A 20,454-nucleotide genomic window follows, 5' to 3' on the forward strand; every position below is an offset into this window, starting at 1 on the left:
CAAAAAAATCGAGCTACAGAATTTAGTTCAACAAACGTGCAGACGCCAAGGTAATGTGCGGAACTAATTTCCCTCTGTTGTAAAAAAACAAAACAAAACAAAAAAACAAAAAACAAAACAAAACAAAAAAAAAAACAACGCCGATTTTAAAATTGGCATGATATCTCTTCATTCTAGAACAGTTCTCGAATGACAAAATACCATGGGATCCTATCATAAATGCATAATGCTACAAAAATTCCATATAATCGATATTGAGTGTTATTTAAAGTGAAGGGACAAACACTGATCTTGTTTTAGAGGAGTACAGATTTGTAGTCAGTATTACTGACCACAGAAATCGATTTTAACGAAATATACAGGAAAATATGCATATAATTGTGTTCTTAAACGCATAGGTAACCGGAGAAATAGGCAATTAAACACCTGTGTGAAAAAGAAAGTGATTTAGTTTTAAATACTATTATAAACACATAGCTTTGCATAACTGGATGATACTTTACCTCCCAAAGAGTTTGTTTGTTTGTTCAACGTCCCTTCAATTTTTTTCATCCATATTGAGACGCCACTAATTGCCGGTAGAGGGCTAAAAAATAGACATGTACTTGGTACTAACGCCCTTTGAGCAGTAAGGAATTTTTCTCGTTCCAGCGCCTACTGGGACAAGGAACCTCTGTTTATACGGTCTCATCCAAAGGACCGGTCTTCACGTCACATAGTGGATTCGAACCCGCAACGTAAGAATCAACTCCGCGACTCTAGAGAAAAAGATCTAACCACTGCGCCACAAGGGCGAATTTATTTATTTGAATAAAAATAGATAATCCATTGCTTAAAATGATTAATCATTCAGTAGTATATCATAAATTGCAATTAATTATGAAATGTTGCTTTTTTCGACATGCATAATGTATGACCAACCATCGACGACAAAAAATTCTGTCAAGAATCCATCCTTAAGCCATGATCATTTTTACATTTATGTTTACATTCTTGAATCAAAAAATCTTCTCGATCCCTCTGATAGTATATTCTGATATCCTTCAGCTTGTTTTAGCGCTATTGATGCAGCAGCATAGTTGAGAAAATGGACTAAATTTCTATTAGGAGGAACCCCAGACGCCGCAAGATTTCGACGGACTGGTACATTGTACTCAAATAAATATGTTGCAATAAAATTGGAAGACATGTGTGCCACACCATCAACAGTACTGTTATCGTAGGCATACCAGACATAAGTTACCAAACCATATTTTTGAGTAACTTATTTTAGTATCAATTAAACTATAGCCCCTCAAGAAATAATAATGATGATGAAAGGATTTTAGCCATGAATATAAAAGAAATCATTATATAGCAGAAGGGTTTTGTTTATTGAATGAGATAATTAATATTAGATAAAGTTTTCCACTGTTACGTTTCTAAAGTCCATGTAAGAATAGTTGAAGATTTCTTGAGAAATATTATGCCTTGGGGCAAACTTTGCTTCTTTTTCTTGGATAATTGTCATCAAAGGAGCAATCTGACTTCTGTCTTTTGTTGCCACATTCTTCGTACGACTTAATCAAACTTCTATAATGTTCTGAGACGTCCTTATGTTCTAGGCACATTGTTCCCCCACCTCGTTTACACTGAGAGTCCTGAAAAGAAAGTTATGATTGATATTTAAGGGTTCTATAATTATTTATCAAACAATTGTCCATTGGGTCCCTACTACATACATGATAGAAAAATCTGAAGTGTTTCTTGATACTACATTTTTGAAAGCATCGCAGAGTGGATGACAAAACATATTCGTATAAAATAGAAAGTGGAACAATAGTGGATTTAAACATGAGGGTTTAAGGGGGAGGAAAGAAAAGGGTACATTAATCTTCATGTTTACTTGTTAAATGATAGCAAAGTAAATGAGAATCTTACTTTCGCAAAGAATTCCCTTCCATAAATAAGCCAATCAGAGACTATTGTACTTGTCTCGTTAATCTAATATCGTTTAAAAGTCCATTGAAACAATACTAATCGGGAGGAGAGCAAACACAGACCTCTTAAAACATCAGAGGTGGGGTTATGTGCCATGGAGGAGTAAAAATCCCGTGTAGACCGGTCACACCCGCCGTGTGCTACTTTTCATGATCGGGAAAAAAGGAAAATCCATAGACAATTCAATGTGTAAATAATGGCCTAACAACTAGTATGAAAAACGTCATTCGACTAAATGAAAGATTGTATTTGCTGACAAGGCCATTGTATCGACCATAGAACTTGCCCAGAAAGGTAATTATTGAAATGAAGACGTAACAGATGAGCTAAAAGAGATACTCAATCAAACTCCACATAAATTACTTGATCAACCAAATCCACTTTATTTCAGTACACCATTTTAAAGATAAGTTATTCCCTGATTCCTGATTACATTATAACTATCATCTGATTATAGGATAGATATAACTCACCGCTCTGTTCAAATCTCCGATACATATCCAGGATTTTTTTTCTGTTACTGCCCATTTTGAATGATCTTTCGAAGATCTGAATTCAAACCCATCATTGAAGATAACTTCTTTGACATTCAAAACCTTAAAATATAATCCATGCGAGTTATCATATAACACGTATCATATAGCCACATTTATAGTGAATGCTTGCCTAATCTGGAAAAAGTATCCATATATATCCATATAAAAGTATCCATACCTATATTATGACAAGTTTATATAGTCCATATACTGCACGATAGATGACAATATATGCTTGCTAACAATGATCTGCAATTTTTATCCTGACCTGAGAAAGTGAATTGCGGACATTTTGTATAAATAAAAACAAACAAACAAACAAAAAACATCAGAATGTCATTATTAGGACTTAAGAATGAAGGTGTTTCTCTTATAAAAATAATTGTAGGTTTTATAAAGAAAAAAAACAACCTTTATTTATAGATTTTTTGGTTCTCTACTGTTTTGTTTTTTGTTTGATTGTTTGTTTTTGTTGTTGTTTTTTTTTTAATTTGTTTGTTTGTTTTTTTTTTACAATAACTTTAACTAAGGATCAAAAATAAATATTCAACAAACCAAAAGCGAAAAAAAAAGAAACAAAACAAAACAGAAATAAAAATAAACAAGAGGTCCACGGGCCACAACGCTTACCTAAGTAAATATGGCCCTTTTTGTCCATCAGCAGATTCTTGTTTTTTTTTTTTTATTTATTTCTATGTAAAACCTATTGCAGCCCAATTCTATCCCCCGTGGGTCATTACTTTAACAAACTTAAATGTACACTTTCTGAGGATGCTTATAAATATGACTGATCATGGCTTTGCTGTTTTTGAGCAATTTTTTTTACACTATGTAAATCTTTGATTGCCCACGGTGGTCCCACTCTACCCCCGGGTATAAATTAAACAAAACTGAACATACACCACCTGTGGATGCTTCCATATAAATAAGATCATAACTTTGCTGTTTTTGAGAAGAAGATTTTAAAGATTTTTCCCATATATTTTTATGTCCATGTAAAACTTTGATCCCCATTTTAGTACCACCCTACCCCCATGGGTCATGATTTCAACCAACTTGAATCTACAAAAACCAGGATGCTTCCATATCAATATATGATTATTCAAGGCTTTCCATTCATGTTCTTGAGAAGATGAGTTTTCCTATTTATTCTCATATAAAACTTTGATTACCCATTGTAGCGCCAAATTCCCCTTGGGGGTCATGATTTGAACCAACTTTAATCTGCACTACCTGAGGATGCTTCCATATAAATATTAATTATGCCTTTTCTAATCTTTAGAAGATTTTTAATGATTTTTCCTATTTATACTCGTGTGAAACATTGATCGCCCATAATTGCCACACCCTACCGCTCCACCCCCGGGGTTTAAGCTTGAATCTAAACCACCTAAAGTTGCTTCCATATAATTGTCTGATCATGGTTTTGCTGTTCTGAAAAAGAAGATCTTGAAATATTTTTCATATATATATATATATATATATATATATATATATATATATATATATATATATATATATATATATATATATATATATATATATATATATATATATATATATATATATTCCCATGTGAAACTTTGATCACCGTAGCCCCACCCTACCCCTTGGGGGTCCTGATTTGAACAAACGTGAATCTACACTGTCTCAGAAAGCTTTCATATAGGTCTCATCTTTTCTGTCCGGTGGTTCTTGAGAAGATATTTAAACGGCCTCACCTTTTATGTTCAGTTCCTTTCATTCAACCTCATAATCTGCTTTAAGAAATGTATTTTCTATATCAATATAATAGTGTAATTTTCTATTGGGGCTCTTTTCCACAGGATTTCTGATTGTAGATATAACCAAAGAGAGAATGATAGAGTAGGTAAGTTAGAAAATGAATATTATTTTCAAAGCAGGTGAAATTGAACAAAATTGAGGATAGGAACAGTGAGATATCTATTGTAAATGACTGTGGAATTACTCCATGATAAGTCCATACAATTATGATAAAACTGTTAATTTATGTATATCTTATTTCATGAACATTCGTTTTGGTGCTCTACTAAGTTATTTCATTTGCATTGCATGCAAACACAACTTCAAAAGAAAAAAAAATAATTTTGATAAATATTTGCAGTTTCGCTAGCCAAGTGTGCGATTCGTATCCCTTCATATCTCTCTTTTTTCTTGTCCTTCGTGGATTTTTTTTATAAACATTAAGTAGTATGCAAATCTGATTGACTTGAAGTTTTTGTCGACAAGGACGTTAACATATAAACCTGCTAGATGGCAGCAATGTACTCACTTAATCAATTAAGAGGGAGATGAGGGGATAAGGATCGGGAGCGGAGATGAAATTTTTTGACTCTAATTCTTTGATAATTTTGAAAGTGCGACTAAAAAAGCATGGACAATACATCCAGGCACAAAGAAATACTACGATTGATTGATTAATTGTATGTAGATTTAGTCCCATTCGAGAATTTTTCACTCATATAGAGACGTCACCATATACCGGTGAAGGGCTTCAAATTTTGACGTTTACTCGGCACTCAGGGCCATTGAGAAGTGAGGAATCTTTATCGTGCCAACGCCTGCCGTGACACTTGGGCCTCGGTTTTTAAGGTCTCATCCGAAGGATCCGCAACTTTCACTTCAAAGTGCCGAGCACATGGCGAAGGAACAGTTGCTACCCAATTATTTTTTTTTTTATCGACTTAGGTCAGTCGAGATTCGAACTCACGACTTCCCGATCACGGAGGAGCGCTCTACCGACTGAGCTACCGTGAACGGTGAAATACTACGAACAAGTCGTTAATAGATAAATAATAAATAAACAAGTAAATTATTAACTAATTAATTAAGAAAAGAGGAAGAAAGGAATTATTTGCCTTGTAGTCACCGCATGACGACGAAAATCCATCTATGTCTTCAGAACGCCAGGTTTCAACCTTTAAATTATCCATCAACTTTTCTGCAACGAAGTTCGCATACAAGTCTGTAAAAGTAAAGTTTTAATGAAAATATTTAAAAGACATCCTTGTCATTATTTAAACAGCAAATTATGCCTTGAGGAAAATGCATTTCATTGATATATACTTGTAAATATATCTTTCAAAAATATATTTTTATACTGGTTTAAATACATGTATATTTACCTCCTTTATAGTTATTTGATTTCCCGAAATATCTAAACGTTGTTCCTCCTTTTGATGTAAACAGAAACTCTTTACTTAAATCGGATGACATCCCAAACGTAATGTTCCCATCATAGATACATGGTTTAGTAATGCTGAATGCTTCTACTATGTAAGGCAAAAAAATGTTAAATTGATAGTTTTTTTTCCTTTTTTTTTTCTTTTTTTTTTTTTTTTTTTTTTGAATTAAAAAATCTACAAAATAGCTGACCTGTTGAAAGGTAATGGATTATGTAAGTCTGATAGAGATTCTTCCAATTTTAAGTGATTTTATAAGGTGAAATTTGAACAAAAAATGTTTTTTTATGTTTCTATAGATTAAAGTGAATTTTTTTCTAATCCGGACATCACTGGTTCCAAGGAAATTGGCCGGATGAGACAATATTCCGCATTAGACAACATTTTAAACAATCAGACTTAAAAAGCTTACATCATCTTTGGCAAGATTTCGGAATACACAACAAACGGACTTGACAAGTTTCAATGAATAACGAGGTAATAGAATAAATCATAACAATTTTTTGTACTAGAGTTTGTTAAAGTCCTTCTTATAATGAAAAAGAAACATAAATTAATTTTAAAACTAAACACAGAATGGTAGTTAAGTAGCACATACTTGATTTACTTCCTTCGTCTAAATTATATTTATCAATAAATGCTTATGATTAACAAACTTTTGGACGAATGGTATGCTTCTTTCAGATAGGGCAATAAAAAGTTATCATACACTTAGTTGTAAATGCACAGATTCCGCATTGTGCGATACGGGTGACGTCACAATACCCCTCATCAATTACCAGTCCGAAAATCCATATCACGTATCGGACCGGCGTGCAAGAATCCATATCAAACCGGAAGTAATGTTTTTTTTAGTTTAAAAATTCATAAACTTCATTTTATTTAAATAGACATGTAATATAATTCTTTACTAAAATTTGTGGACTTAATTTGTTTTCAAAGAGCTAAAATTGGTGCTATTAGATTGTAAAGAAAAAGGTCATAAACATACACGAAATATTCTTAAATGACTTTACGTGAACTCGCATATTAAATATTTCAAATATATGATAAATAGAAAACTACATGCTGAAATCCATATCAAAATCATAATATTGATATGTAATTTCAACCCTCGAGTCCGATATCAGCCCTCGGGCTGATATGCGGCCACTCGGGCTGATATGACATATGATATGGATTTTAGTATGTAATATTCTCTATGTATTCATAGAACTCTACTACAATCTTCCAAAGAATTACATTGTCTTAATGGAGAATGTGGGAAAACGAATAGTGAAAGCAATTAACCAAACATCATTATCACAAACAGGACAAAAACACGATTAAAATTCGAAATATCCGAGGATTCGACGGAACGGGGTTAAAATTCAAGATATCGGAGTCCAACTGTAACGATCCCTAGGCCGGGTGTTGAGTGCTTTTATAAGTTTCATGCACTCTAAAACAGTGACATTGTTTAATAAAGGAAAGGAAAAAGAATCCGTCGATAGGAATAAAATACGAGAGGAAAAAATTTAATTTTCTGTAAAAGAATTTGGAAAAAAATCATTCATGTGTTTTGATTTGGTTTTTTTTAGCAAATGAAACCGATTATAGTTCCTATCAGTAAATGAAGCAAAAAAATCACTGTCTGATAATTATGTTTGTTTGTTAGTTTTTGTTTAACGTCCCTTTTTCACTCATATTGGCACGCCACTACATGCTGGTGGAGGGCTGCAAAGAGCTAGGTTCACTTTAAGCAAAAAATGGCCCTGTAGATATACAAATTTATTGACCAAAACCTATGTCCCATTTTCAACATGAATATAAAGTAGAAACTTAGTGCTTTTTAGTGCTTTCATTTCCTATAACAATGTCTCCTCTAAGAGTCCAGGTATTGGAAAACGGACTGTGTGAAATTTCAATGATCTTATATTTTGCAGAAAAACAGTGTATTTGAGTACCTACAGCAAAAAATAAAATATGAGCACAGACCTCGGTCCAAAAAATTAGGGAAAAAACGTATTATAATCTTCAGGATCATTTCTTTCATTATATAATTGCAGATATTAGGTCAGAGGTTGTGCTGTATACGAAATATTGATAAACAGCATCATCTTTTAGCCATTTTTGAAGATTTTTCAGGATATGGGAATAATGACTCAATTCATGACGTCATAATACATCTACTAGCGAGAAAATTTTGTCAATCTCAATAGATAAGCAATCACCATTGGTCAAAGTGATATTATCAACTAAAACCAAGCAGTTTTGAATTTTCAGAAATTCACAGGGCTAAAAAAGGTCCCAAGTGAACCCAACTCTTTAGACCTATACTCGGCACTCAGGGCCATTGAGCATTGAGGGATCTTTTTTCGTGTCAGCAACTAATGCGACACGGGACCTCGGTTTATACGTCCTATCCGAAAGACCGGTCTCCTCGTTCCATAATGGGATTCTAACCCCTGACGTAAGGATCAATTTCTTACTCCGCGACTCTAGAGCAAACGCTCTGATCACTGCGCCTCGTGGGTGACCTCTATTTGATATGCAGCTTCATCTTACTTGATGCATATCGTTAATTATAAAAGAGAAATTTTAAATTACGATAGAGATTGTAATTCTTTTCTTTCTTTTCTTTTTTTTTTATTGATATGTAAGACGAAGGGGATAATGTATTTGAATTGGCATTTACTTTTCAACAAGTGGAAAAGTTTTGAGTTCTTTTAGTTACATGTATTACAAATCATGTCAAAATATATTCTTTCAAATATAATGCAAAGCACGGATTGTCAATATATGCGTTGATCTTCTCCATTTACGGAGATTGTCAATTTTTTTTTCTGATGAAGGACAATGAGGGTAATTAAAATCTTGAATACCTGGCAGTGCATGTTTTTATTGTTATATATTTATTTATTTATTGTTTATTTATTACCTATCTTGTCAAGATAATTTTTCCCAAATGTTATGCAAAGCACTGACTGTCCAAATAGGAGTTGACCACCTCCATACTCGTACTTTTTTGGAAGTGGAAATCTAGGTATGCTCGAAATCATCCAAAATCCTTCCTCTTTGTTGAAAGCCGTTGCTCCTAATAGTAAAAATATAAATTTTGCATCAAATGGAGTGCGAGAAGGTTAGCTATGTGTTTGTATACATTGTATTTTTAGTGAAACCTAGTAATCTTTCCCTCATATTGTCTGTAAAGGATTTCAGAAATTTCATAGGTTTGACTTAATTTCATATCTTTGTGGCGTATATATTTGGTCAGTGATAAAAATTTCAAGATCGAGAGAAAATCCCGAGAATATTGAAATACTTTACTTTAACGATGAATTGGATAATATATTAACCTTTAAGGTGTCCACTTTCTTTGAAATTTTTGCAAGTTTTCGACTCTGGTGGCTGATCGTTATATATCGCATGTTTCGTTGATTCCTGTTAAAAAAATCAATAAACAAATAAAAAAAAAAAGAGTTCTTGATGATGCATGTTCAATAAACTCTTCATTAATAAGAAAAAGCAAAATTATAAATTAAATGAGTAGTGAAATTTGAAGTTAGGGAACAGTAATCAGACTTAAATTACAAAAAAAACAACACAAATTGTGAGAAGAGCAAACAATGACCTCTGAAAATAGAGGTTGGATCAGGTGCCATGAAGGAATGAACATATGTTGACCCGACACACACATGAAGGCTCCTTGTCACGATCGGGTAAACGGGAAAAAATTGGTAGTGAATTCAGTGTGAAAAAATGGCTTTAGGCTAACATTTTTTTAAAATACGTTCGATGATACTCGACTTAACTATAAATTGTATTTGCAAATTAGGTCATTGTATTGATAATAGAACTTGAAAATGTTGACTTTAAACGAGATTGTTATTAAATCAATAATTTGATATGTATATTCTCGTTAGGGGGAATAAGGACGTCGTCCATCTGAATGACCCAAACACAGACTTAAAATTCCTTATTAATTCATATCTGTTAAGATACAAACTTATGCAACTTTAAAGCATTAAATACAAAACAGTGGTGTTTGTTCTTTTTATTATGCAAATCTTTGCATTTTGTAAATTCTATGGTCGTTATAATGACCTTGTTATCAAATATGCTCAATCAATCGGTTGTATTTGGCTCACTCTTTTCATAACTTTTGTTAGGCAATTGTTTGTTTATTAAATTTACTACGAAATATTACGTCAACCTGATCAATACATAGGGCTCACGGCGAGTGAGACCGGTTGACAGGGGAAGCTTATTCCTCCAAGGCACTCGTTCCCACCTGAATTTCCAGGGATCCTTCTCTTATGCCCCATTCCCAGATTTGTATTGTTTGTAGATTTTTTTTTTAGATCGATCATTGTTGTTTGTTTGAACTCTGTTCATTTTTCTTCACCTTTTGTCATTTTCAAGCTACGAAAGTCCAACATTCGGGATTCAAGATTAAAAAAAATTAAATTATTCTTCTCATTCTACATTTCGAGATTAGAAATCCGAAATTCAATCTTTGAAAAATTATAGCAAAAATAGGTTACAATACATGATTAAAATACAATTGCAAAACAACGTAAAAAATCATTTAAATTCACGAAAGAAAAAAATTGCCGTTTTTAAGGTCATAGACTTGAAGCTATATAAATTCAGAATATGAAAAATACAAGTCTAACACAATTTTTTTTTTAAATCTCCACTGTACGTGGTACCATTGTCCATATAACGCATATATCATGGATGCAATACAATTTCTGTGTTAAATCGAAATTCAGCTATCCGTTCTTATAATATAATTTTCAGAAAATTACTTGACAAAAAAACTATTGTTAAAGAACTGACTTAATTTTGCAATTCTTAGTCCTTCCAGTTTATGAATTTATGAACCAGGTTTTTGTCGGTTAACAGCGAATACACCCCATTTACAACCTAGAATTACAATCTAATTGAAAGTACATGTAATTAATGCTTGATATTAAATGATTAATTCCAACAACATTTGATTCTGGTTTGATTTTGTCATGATTCTATGCCCCGGCAATCAAAGACTCGGGAGCATATAGTTTTTGGTCTGTGCGTCTCTCTGTCCAGCTTTCTCTCTGTCCAGCTGTTTGTCCACAAAACATTTAACCTTGCCTATAACTTTTGAACTGTTCAAGCTTGGCATTCATATTTCACCTGCGTATTTCTTGTGACAAATCTTTTCTTTTAGTATCAACATATTTGATCTTTTGACCCTGACTTTGGAGTTTGACCAACTTTAGCAAAATTTTACAAAGCTTTAACATGGTCCATAACTTTTAAACGGTTGCGCTAGGGTTTTTATATTTCTGCTGGGTATTAAAAGTGACAGGACTTTTCGTCTGGTACCAAATTATTTTACTATTTGACGAAGTTTCACCAACGTTTGAAAAAAAAATCCTTTAATCATGGCCACAGCTTATGAACGCTTGTGGTACAGTTTCTATATTTCACTTGTCTTTTTCTTGTAACAAGACCTTTTCTTTGGTACCAAAATTTTTACCTTGGAGTATAGCCTTCTTTTAAAAAAAATAACTTTGGTCATAATATCTGAATGATTGGTTCTAGGACTTTCAGATTTCACATGTGTATTCCTTTTGATAAAATCTTTCTTTGGGTACTTATATTATTGACCTCATGACCTTGGAGTATGACTTACTTTTGTAAAACTTTAACCTTGGCCATAATTTCTGAGTGGAGGGAGCTATGACGTGTGTATTCCTTGTGACAAGACCTTTCTTTGGTAGTAATATTATCGACCTCTTAACCTTGACCCAGGAGTTTGACCTACATTAAAAAAAACTTTGGCTTTGAGCAGCCACAGTATTAGTAAACATTTAAAGTATATCAATGAGGAAGTTAGCAAGATTCCAGTTCCCCAAGACCGGTACTATTCCAGAGGCGCACGAGGCGAAGCCGAGGGAAAAGTCCTGGGCAAGGGGAACTGGAATCTTCCTAACTACCTCGACGATATACTTTTTAACTGTTTTATTATACTGATACAGAAGCAAAATTTTGAGGATTACGGGTAACCGCGAATTAGCTTTCAGAGCTGGGATAAGCTCACTTGACTAACGGATTAGTCCATTCACAACGACTTCTAGGGATTAATTCATATCTAACGATCTAATTTTATTAAGTACGGCCATCTTTAAAAATTTGTTTGCTTGCCCTCTCACGACTCAATGTAAATAGATTAGTTAGGTAGGTAGGGTATTTTCTTTTTACTCAAAACTGTTGCGAATATGAAGGTTAGATAGTTTTAAAACGGATGAGAAAAATCTTGGAATGAATAAAAAAAAAATGTTTCCTGGAGATTAAAAAAAGTTTTGAGTTGAGCCATTTTTAGACAGTTGGTCGGGAGAGAGCAAGCAAACATTTTTTTAAGATGGACAATAGAGATTTAATAATATTTTTTAACAAACACGTCATTTTTTATATCGATGCATGTATGTTAGGTATTCACCCTTTTTAAAATCAATTCTGCATAGAGTTTAGACTTGGAACACTGGAGAATAATATTAGTATTAAAATGATTACTATTAATCTTATGCTGATCAATATTAGTTTTGCTTGAAATGGACGTTAAATTGTCAAGTATGACAGACAAAAGAGGCAGGATGGGGGCTACTAAAACATGCAGGGATATTTCAACTGAAGAAGTCGCCCGCGTGGTGCAGTGGTTAGAGTGTTTGCTCTAGAGTCGCAGTGTAAGGAGTTGATCCTTACCTAGCGGGTTCAAATTCCACTGCGGGACGTGAAAACCGGTCCATCGGAGACTATAAACCTAGGACCCGTGTCGCAGTAGGTGCAGGTACGAAAAAAGATCTCTCACTGCTCTATGGCCATGATTGCCAAGTATGGTCTAAATTTTTGCAGCCATCTGTCGGTAGGTGGTGGCGTCTCCATATGAGTGAAAAATCCTCGAGAGGGGCGTTAGATAACAAACAAACAAACAACTAAAGTAAACTCTTGACGTTTTTTTTGTACATACTGTTAGGCCAATTGCACTGAATTGTCTACAAATTTTTCCGTTTGCCCGATCATTGTAAGACCGGTGACAGGGATGCTTACTCCCCCATTGCATCTTATCCAAGCTCTGATGTTTTTAGCTGTCCGTGTTTGCTCTGCTCCAAATCTGTATTTCTTCAATGGACTTTTGTGCTTGATTACTGTTCGTTTTATTCATATATCATTTACAGATTAAAATAACAATACATATTCAAGTAAAAAAAAAGATATTTCCATTTCGCTTTCCGATGGCATAGCTGGATGTTGATACTCATATAAGGAAGGTTTATAAAAAAAATCTTTATATTTCCATGTATATCTGTATAAATTATTCATCTGAAGTGGGTGAAAAGTACCTAAGATTTTGTATAATGAATCCCAACGTTTAAAGGATGGAAGAATCTTGAAGCATTTAACCCTTGAAGCTCTTTAAAAATATTTCATATAGATGATCGAACTAATTATTACGTAAATTGTGCTAAATGTTTCATAAAAAATCATTAATCAGTTTTAAGAGTAATAAGGCAGAAAATTTAAAGTTGATGTAAATATAAGATTGTAAATTTTAAAAACTCACGCCATTGTATATTTGTTGAAGCGTATGATACAATGAGTTGTTGGTCTGTCCTCTAATGTCAGCATCATAGAAATTTAATTTTTTCGGATTAGAATTTGCATCTAGGTAGTAAAATTTTTCGCCGCCTCTGACTTCTTCGTTATTCTTTTTCGTATTTCTTGGAATCTTGTATAGCATGAACCTGGTTTATTTGTTAAATATCAAATATGAAATAAACATAATGGTGAGGTTATTTCATATAATATTAGGTAAATGTCTTATTTCTGATTTCTCAGCATCTTATTTTTCAGATAAACAGCTATTAGCGTAATCAATTTTTTCTTCTTTTTTCTTTGATGTTATTAGCATTTATTAACATGAAATGATGCATTTTGACAATTGATAAAAAAAAAAAACTAGTTATGAACTAATGAAGATAAAAATCCCCTGAAATCTAAATGTTGATTAATGTACGAAACGGCATGGAATCATGTTTACATGATCTAAAGAGCTATTTTAAAACCATGGATGTCATATATATTGTTCATATCAAAAGGTCGTCTACAATCTACCTTTAAGTAAACCTATTGTTGATTTTATATAATGACCCATCTAAATGAAGCGAAGCACAAGAAAACTACTTCTGACTACATTATCAACATCCTATTTCCACATGCCAATTTTTTCCGCCTTTTCTAAAATAGCCCAACTGAAATTGAAAAGAATTTAATTAAACACGAGCAAATGGTGGAGCATGAAACATGAAAGATTCCTGGATAAAATTTGGACTGGAAAGGTGTTGAAGGGGGGGGGGGGGATTACAGATAATGATAAGCAATTTGGTTTTAAATCTTAAGCTAATTTAATTTCTTATCAAAATATATAAAATATAAAAAAGGTAAAGAATATTTTTAAAGTAAAATATGGGATAATAGTGCAACTAATCAATATTGTTAGCAGATGCTTTAATTAAGTTATTTTCCTAAAACGTATGTAAAGGTTTCTGAAAAGGCTCAAAATGACAAAGAGATTTTATTTTTGGAAGAATGATACATTTCGTCAAAAAAAGGAAAGAAAATCTCTGACTCCAAAATATATCTACCAATGAAAAATCACTCTAGATATAGATTAATATGTCTCTTATAAATGGAGATAGAAAAAATGCATTTTAGATTGAAATTTTCATGAATTTAAGAAAGATTTTGATATATAAAAACTATGTCCAAAAAAATTCAATTGACTATTTTTAAAATATTGAGCCCCATAGATATGTATTGCTAATATGGATGTTCGATCAATATTTTTTCTTCAAATTTGTTTTTTTTTATCATAAATACATGCATGTCCTTTGAAATCCTTTATTTTCTTCAGTTTTATAAGCAACATACACTACTGTTTCATGTATGCTTATAAAAGCTTGGGTGAAAAAAATATTTACAGACACTGTATGAGAAATTCAATAGCTTTCAAAGACATTTAATAATCATTGTGAGCAAATATTCTCAAAATCATGTCCAGTTGATCGAGTGTATGCGCATTCAAGTACTTATCTCTCATGCACAGATGAACCCGGTTCTATATTTTGCACCTCACATTTTTTTAACTTTGCACGGTGGTAGAAACTAGAGTTCTTTATCAAACCGACACTTCCATCTACCTTCAGACGAGAACTCCGTTTTTCAAGGTCCTTTCAGAAAGACGCGTGACTTTTACTTCCTTATGCCATACTCTGGACAAATGAACAGTCATTGCAACAGAATCTTAATTTTCATGGGGTACAGAGTATGTGAAGAGAACTAACGGAAACGATGATACAAAAACATTTGGCTTTCGCGTATACGGCGGTGAATTTAAAAGCAATGTGACAACTGCTATAATATCTATAATAATCAAATTTTTTCAACTATATTTTACATACTTATACCTCTACTATTTTGACTTCTGCCTTTAAATTTCATTCAGATATATGCTGTACTTTTTAATATATTAGAATAAACACAACGTTGGGTCTGAAGCCGCATGGCAAGAATGTACCGACGTCGTTTTGACGTTTCTCTTCATCACTCATTTTGAATCTGATGATACATAAGATTATCTCAAAATGGGAATGAATTAAGTAATAACATTTGGAAAAAGTTCAAATGATTTTAATGCTACAACTCAAAACAAGACGGTTTATAGCAAAATGGCAGTAAAGATTATTAAAGAGAAGCACGTGAGAGGTTAAAGAGATATGCGGATGAACTGAAAATGAGAGCCGAAAAGTAACGTCTGAACGACGTTGGTAGCATTCTTGCCGTGCGGCGATTGACAAAACCTTAAGTTGTGTTTCTTATAATATTTTTAAAGAAGTGTTTTTATATAATTGATTGAAATTTTAAGGCACAAATCAAAATAGATAGGGTTGTTTGTTTGTCAAATTATGTTGATAACATTTGATTATTAAAGACATTACTTTTGGATTAACCTTCGTACTATGCGCGGAATTGCAATCCCTTATGAAAAAGTGAATGTCTATTAAAAATAAAATAAAATAAAAGAATCTGTCCTGTAGGAGCAGTCATCTTGATTCTGTTATTTCATAATTACTTATCCATATTTAATGCTACTTAATCGATGACAAAATATATCTGTATTGTTACTGTATAGGCATGGAGTCATTAGAGTTCTCCATTTAATATGTAAACCTATCAACTCCCTCTCATGAGAAAAAACAAAATAAAAGAACACAAAAAACGCTTACCAATCTACAGATGTCCCGCCTGGCGATTTACATCCCAAAGAAAGTACGTTCTCTGCATATAGAAGAAATATTACCGAAAATAATATGAGAAAATGCGTGTTCATATTTTCGTGGTTTTTCGTACTAAAATGTTCTTCCCTTTTTCTCATAAAAATTGATAGCTAAAGTTAAAATATCGGTTATTGTTATTTTTTTCCTCATTTTCAAGTATTTACTCATTTACTATTTCCGATTTGTCACGGAAGATTCAAACACTTCACTTGACATGCATCATTTTAACACTTGGTGTTTTCCTACAGACAAATGCCCTAAATGTGACTCGAGGGGAACTCATATCTGAGAGAGAAGATGGGGAGGGGGGGGGGCGTCGCTGCGATGGTTTCATTTGCTATACATTCTGATCTACATATATATATATATATATATTTGAAAGAATGCGTATCTTTCAAAACATCCTCTTTTAAACTTTAATGGTTTCTCTCTTGCACGTGACCATTGTGTACTGACGTTGTTCAGGAAGATCATGTGAACTTCATGTACACTTGCTTTCAGTTTCAATATTGCAGCGTTGGAGTCAGATCGAGGTGACATTAGCTATTGCTTGGAAATGCAGACTTTCTTGTTTTTTATAAGTGTCGAAGGCATACGTGGATGAGAGTATTAAAGTCTGAAGAAAATTAAACTGCTTTATGAATGTAGATTATATTCGGAATTCACATAAAAATTCCCATTTAAAATATTATATGAATGATGGATTCGGTTAAGAATAAACAAGGAAACTTGAATATATTCATGTTCATAGTTGAACCGTTACTCAGAAATCACAATCTCTACTCTAACTTATTGTTTAGTCTACTTAGTACTTGTACAGATTTAATCACCCTGCTTCCTGCTGTTTATGAATCCCACTAAGTGTCACTTAATTTAACCGTCGTCCCTGTGAAAACTAAGCTATTAATAAAATTTGTGTTTCAATAATTTTTAGCATAAATTTCAACGATAAGATTAAGCTGTTTGAAGCGTTTTCAAAAGGAAAATATTTTTTTTAGGTAATTAATAAGTATATTTTCTGAGACAATAAAATTCATTTTAAGAACCTGGAATTGATTTCATTTATTTGATGATAGTCGATTTTTTTAGAATCAAATTGCAGGTATTATTGTCGTCTTGTTTGGAATTATTTTTTTATGCAAGCTTATTAATAAACTTTTTTCTTATAGTCCCAGACAATGTTCAAATTTAAATCATTTAGAGAAATCACAAAATATTTTATCATGAACACAAAATAATTCACTTCTGCATGCTGAGGTAAGAATTGATAAATTAATCATCAAAGAATTGGACGAAAAATGGACTTCTAAAAAGAAAAATAATTAAAAGGAAAATACAGTATCTATATTCTTTTTCACAAGGTAAATGCCAACGTTGTCTCGGCAAAGTTAGCTGAAAGTCAATTCATGGAAAGGGTTGTGTTTCTTAGTACATGAAGCGCCAATCATAGTTTGTCAGTGAAAGAAGATAATTATATGTATTTTATTTTTGTTTTGATTCATTTACATGTACCTACTCTTTAAATGTTATTTTTTTTACTCACGTAAATGGGTGGTTATAACAAAATAAGGTCAAATTTTAATGACATGAAGAATTATTTTAGTGTATATATATATATATAATTAAAAACAGAAGTAACTAATGTTAGTGTTCAAATTAAAAAAAAAATAAACAAAAAATTGGTATTTTTAAGACATTTTTCGTTTAGTAAGTGGCAACTCGTGTTGATATAATTTAATTAAACTTTTTTTTTCCTTTTTATTAAAAACATTTGTGTCATCAAATAACAAAATGATAGATCCTTTTCTTTAATTTTGATTAATAATTTAAAACTATCTGGATTGCAATATCTGAAGCATTAAAAATACTTATCTCGTAAGAGAATTAATGAATGAACGTAATTAAGCTGTAGTATCTGGTTTCGTAAGCTCATTCTTAGGCTTTGAATCGCATTTTCCTAACAAAACTACAGTAGTTAACACTACAGGAAATGAAAGCATCAAGTTTTTTTTTTTCTGAAAAAGTAAATTAACGCATTATTATAATTATAAATGCCATTTGACGTATTCTTATGCCTTCAAATTCTAATTTTCGTGTTTTAATATCTAAAAAAAATATATTCCTTGACTTTGTATAGAGGACTATTATTTTTGAAAAATAATATCATTGATATGGAATTTGATATTAAAAAATTACATGGGCATTTAAAAGTATATCACACTAAATTTTCCAAAAAAAAAAATCAAAGTAAACTGTAGTCAACTATAGATATTTTTGTTAGTGTTTATACGATAAAAAGGGAGATTTTTACCTACCTCGAGTATGCTTAATTATTCTATAGATAATAAAGAAAAAATATTTAATTTAAATGATGAAGAGTGTTCCTGTTCCTCCATTTGTAGTTGATATCATATTATTTTCGGAAATAGATATTCTGTATTGGATTTGAGTAATTCATTGTTGTGCAATAAAGACATAACAATTGCTAAACTTTTACATAAAAATCAATTCAAAAAGCACATAAGATTACTATTATTTTTACTGCAGTTTCGCATTCTTCCCGTGTCGGTAAAACCAATTCATGAATTTTCTTCACCTCTAAATAAATTGCATTTAAGTTAGCAATGTGTTAAAAATTTTCTTGCCCTTGTTTAAAATGTCATAAATAAAAAGGATTCGAAACTTGACATTTCGTTTGTTCTTATTTTAATTGTCATCCAAATAATACACTGAAAATAATACATATTCTGGTATTTAAGTTTGAAATTAGAATGAAATGCAATGAGAAAATTTTGCATATCCTTCATAATTATCGATGACAAATATTTTCCTCGGTGTTGTAATAACTCTTAATAATGATTTTTTTTTATCTAATGAATTGACAATCGAAATTTATATTAACATTGTTTATCCATATCAAACGACTATCAAACATATAGTTTGATACTGAAATTACAGCAATTATGCAAGAATACCAATGCCTTACATGTACATGTACATGCATCCAGTTGGTTCAATTTCCTGTCCCACAAAACTTTCAAAAACTATTAACATAAAATGTTCAAAAATATTATATATATATATATATATATATATATATATATATATATATATATATATATATATATATATATATATATATATATATATATATATATATATATATATATACACCAGAGACTACATAACTAATTTCTAGGTTTAAGTACATGTAGTATTGTTACTATATCTAGTAAATTACAAGGGCTTATATTAAATTTTTAATGCATTGATTTTATTGGAAAAATCATGGATGATATTTTTTTTCATGTAAAGGTCATCGATTGATTGATTGATTGATTGCGTGTTGTTTTACGTCCCGTTCGAGAATTTTTCACTCATATAGAGACGTTACCACATGTCGGTGAAGAACTTCAAATTTAGACCTTTACTCGGCACTCAGGGCCATTGAGCAGTGAGGGATCTTTATCGTGCCACCGTCTGCCGTGACACGTGGCCTCGGTTTTTAAGGTCTCGTCCGGAAGACCCACAACCTTCACTCCAAAGTGCCGAGCGCATGGCGAAGGAACAGTTGCTACCTATTTATTATCAACTTAGATCAGTCGCGGCTGTGATTCAAACACACGACCTTTCGTTCACGGAGCGAGCCCTCTACCGTCTGAGCTACACTGACGATAAAGGTCATAGATGGATTCGTTATAAAATGGACATTATTACTAATTACAGATAACACATTTTACATTCCAAATTGTAAGTTAAATTGTAAATAAAAATATTGTAAAAATGCATTATGATTAGGAGTTTGTAAGTCCAGCACATCACTTGAAAGAAGTACCCTTTTACAAAGAACCATTAATTTAACAACGTTATAGGAATATAATTTCTTTGAGAGGGATGGGGTAAGGGCATCCCACACTCACTTTAAATCAGGAAGAAAAGTGTTTTGCTGTAATATCAATGAAAATTTCTTTTAGATTAGTCCAACTTTTTGCTACAGAAGGAACCAGTCCGCCAACCCCCAGTGATTGTTTTTAAGTCTGAGCAATTTACGCTATTTTCGTTCCTATTTTAAGCATTTCTTTGTCTTCTTCCCACTCCCTAAAAGTATATTACGTCCCTGCATTTTGCATGCAGATGCTTATTTATAATGTCAAGACATTAAAAATGTTCAGTATGGTTTACTGAAATTTACTATTCTGAATCATATACAACAGATACATATTGACCCTGACCATTTTTATTATTCTCGGTGACAAAGGTCTTAACCACAGTGTTAGCATGGCGCCATGTTAAGATATGTAAGCATACTGTATTGATTGTTAATTTACAACTTTACGTCATTCAGATTTGAAATTAAGCAATTATTCATGT

General features: G+C 32.1%; 1 protein-coding gene across 1 annotated transcript; it reads right to left on the reverse strand.

Annotated features, from left to right (window-relative positions):
* Positions 1-1,392: 1,392 nt before the first annotated feature.
* On the reverse strand, positions 1,393-16,140 carry LOC133189466 (plancitoxin-1-like). The gene is made up of 8 exons (XM_061324835.1): positions 16,033-16,140; positions 13,311-13,491; positions 9,058-9,142; positions 8,640-8,795; positions 5,663-5,809; positions 5,396-5,502; positions 2,454-2,576; positions 1,393-1,640 (listed from the first exon to the last, which is right to left on the reverse strand). The coding sequence occupies exons 1-8, from the start codon at positions 16,134-16,136 to the stop codon at positions 1,464-1,466; spliced, it is 1,080 nt and encodes a 359-aa protein (XP_061180819.1). The 5' UTR covers positions 16,137-16,140; the 3' UTR covers positions 1,393-1,463.
* Positions 16,141-20,454: the final 4,314 nt, after the last annotated feature.

This window comes from Saccostrea echinata, unplaced genomic scaffold (genome assembly GCF_033153115.1).
Source record: "Saccostrea echinata isolate AGI-Se365-2 ecotype Australia unplaced genomic scaffold, CSIRO_AGI_Sech_v1 ptg000018l, whole genome shotgun sequence".
Taxonomy (NCBI): domain Eukaryota; kingdom Metazoa; phylum Mollusca; class Bivalvia; order Ostreida; family Ostreidae; genus Saccostrea; species Saccostrea echinata.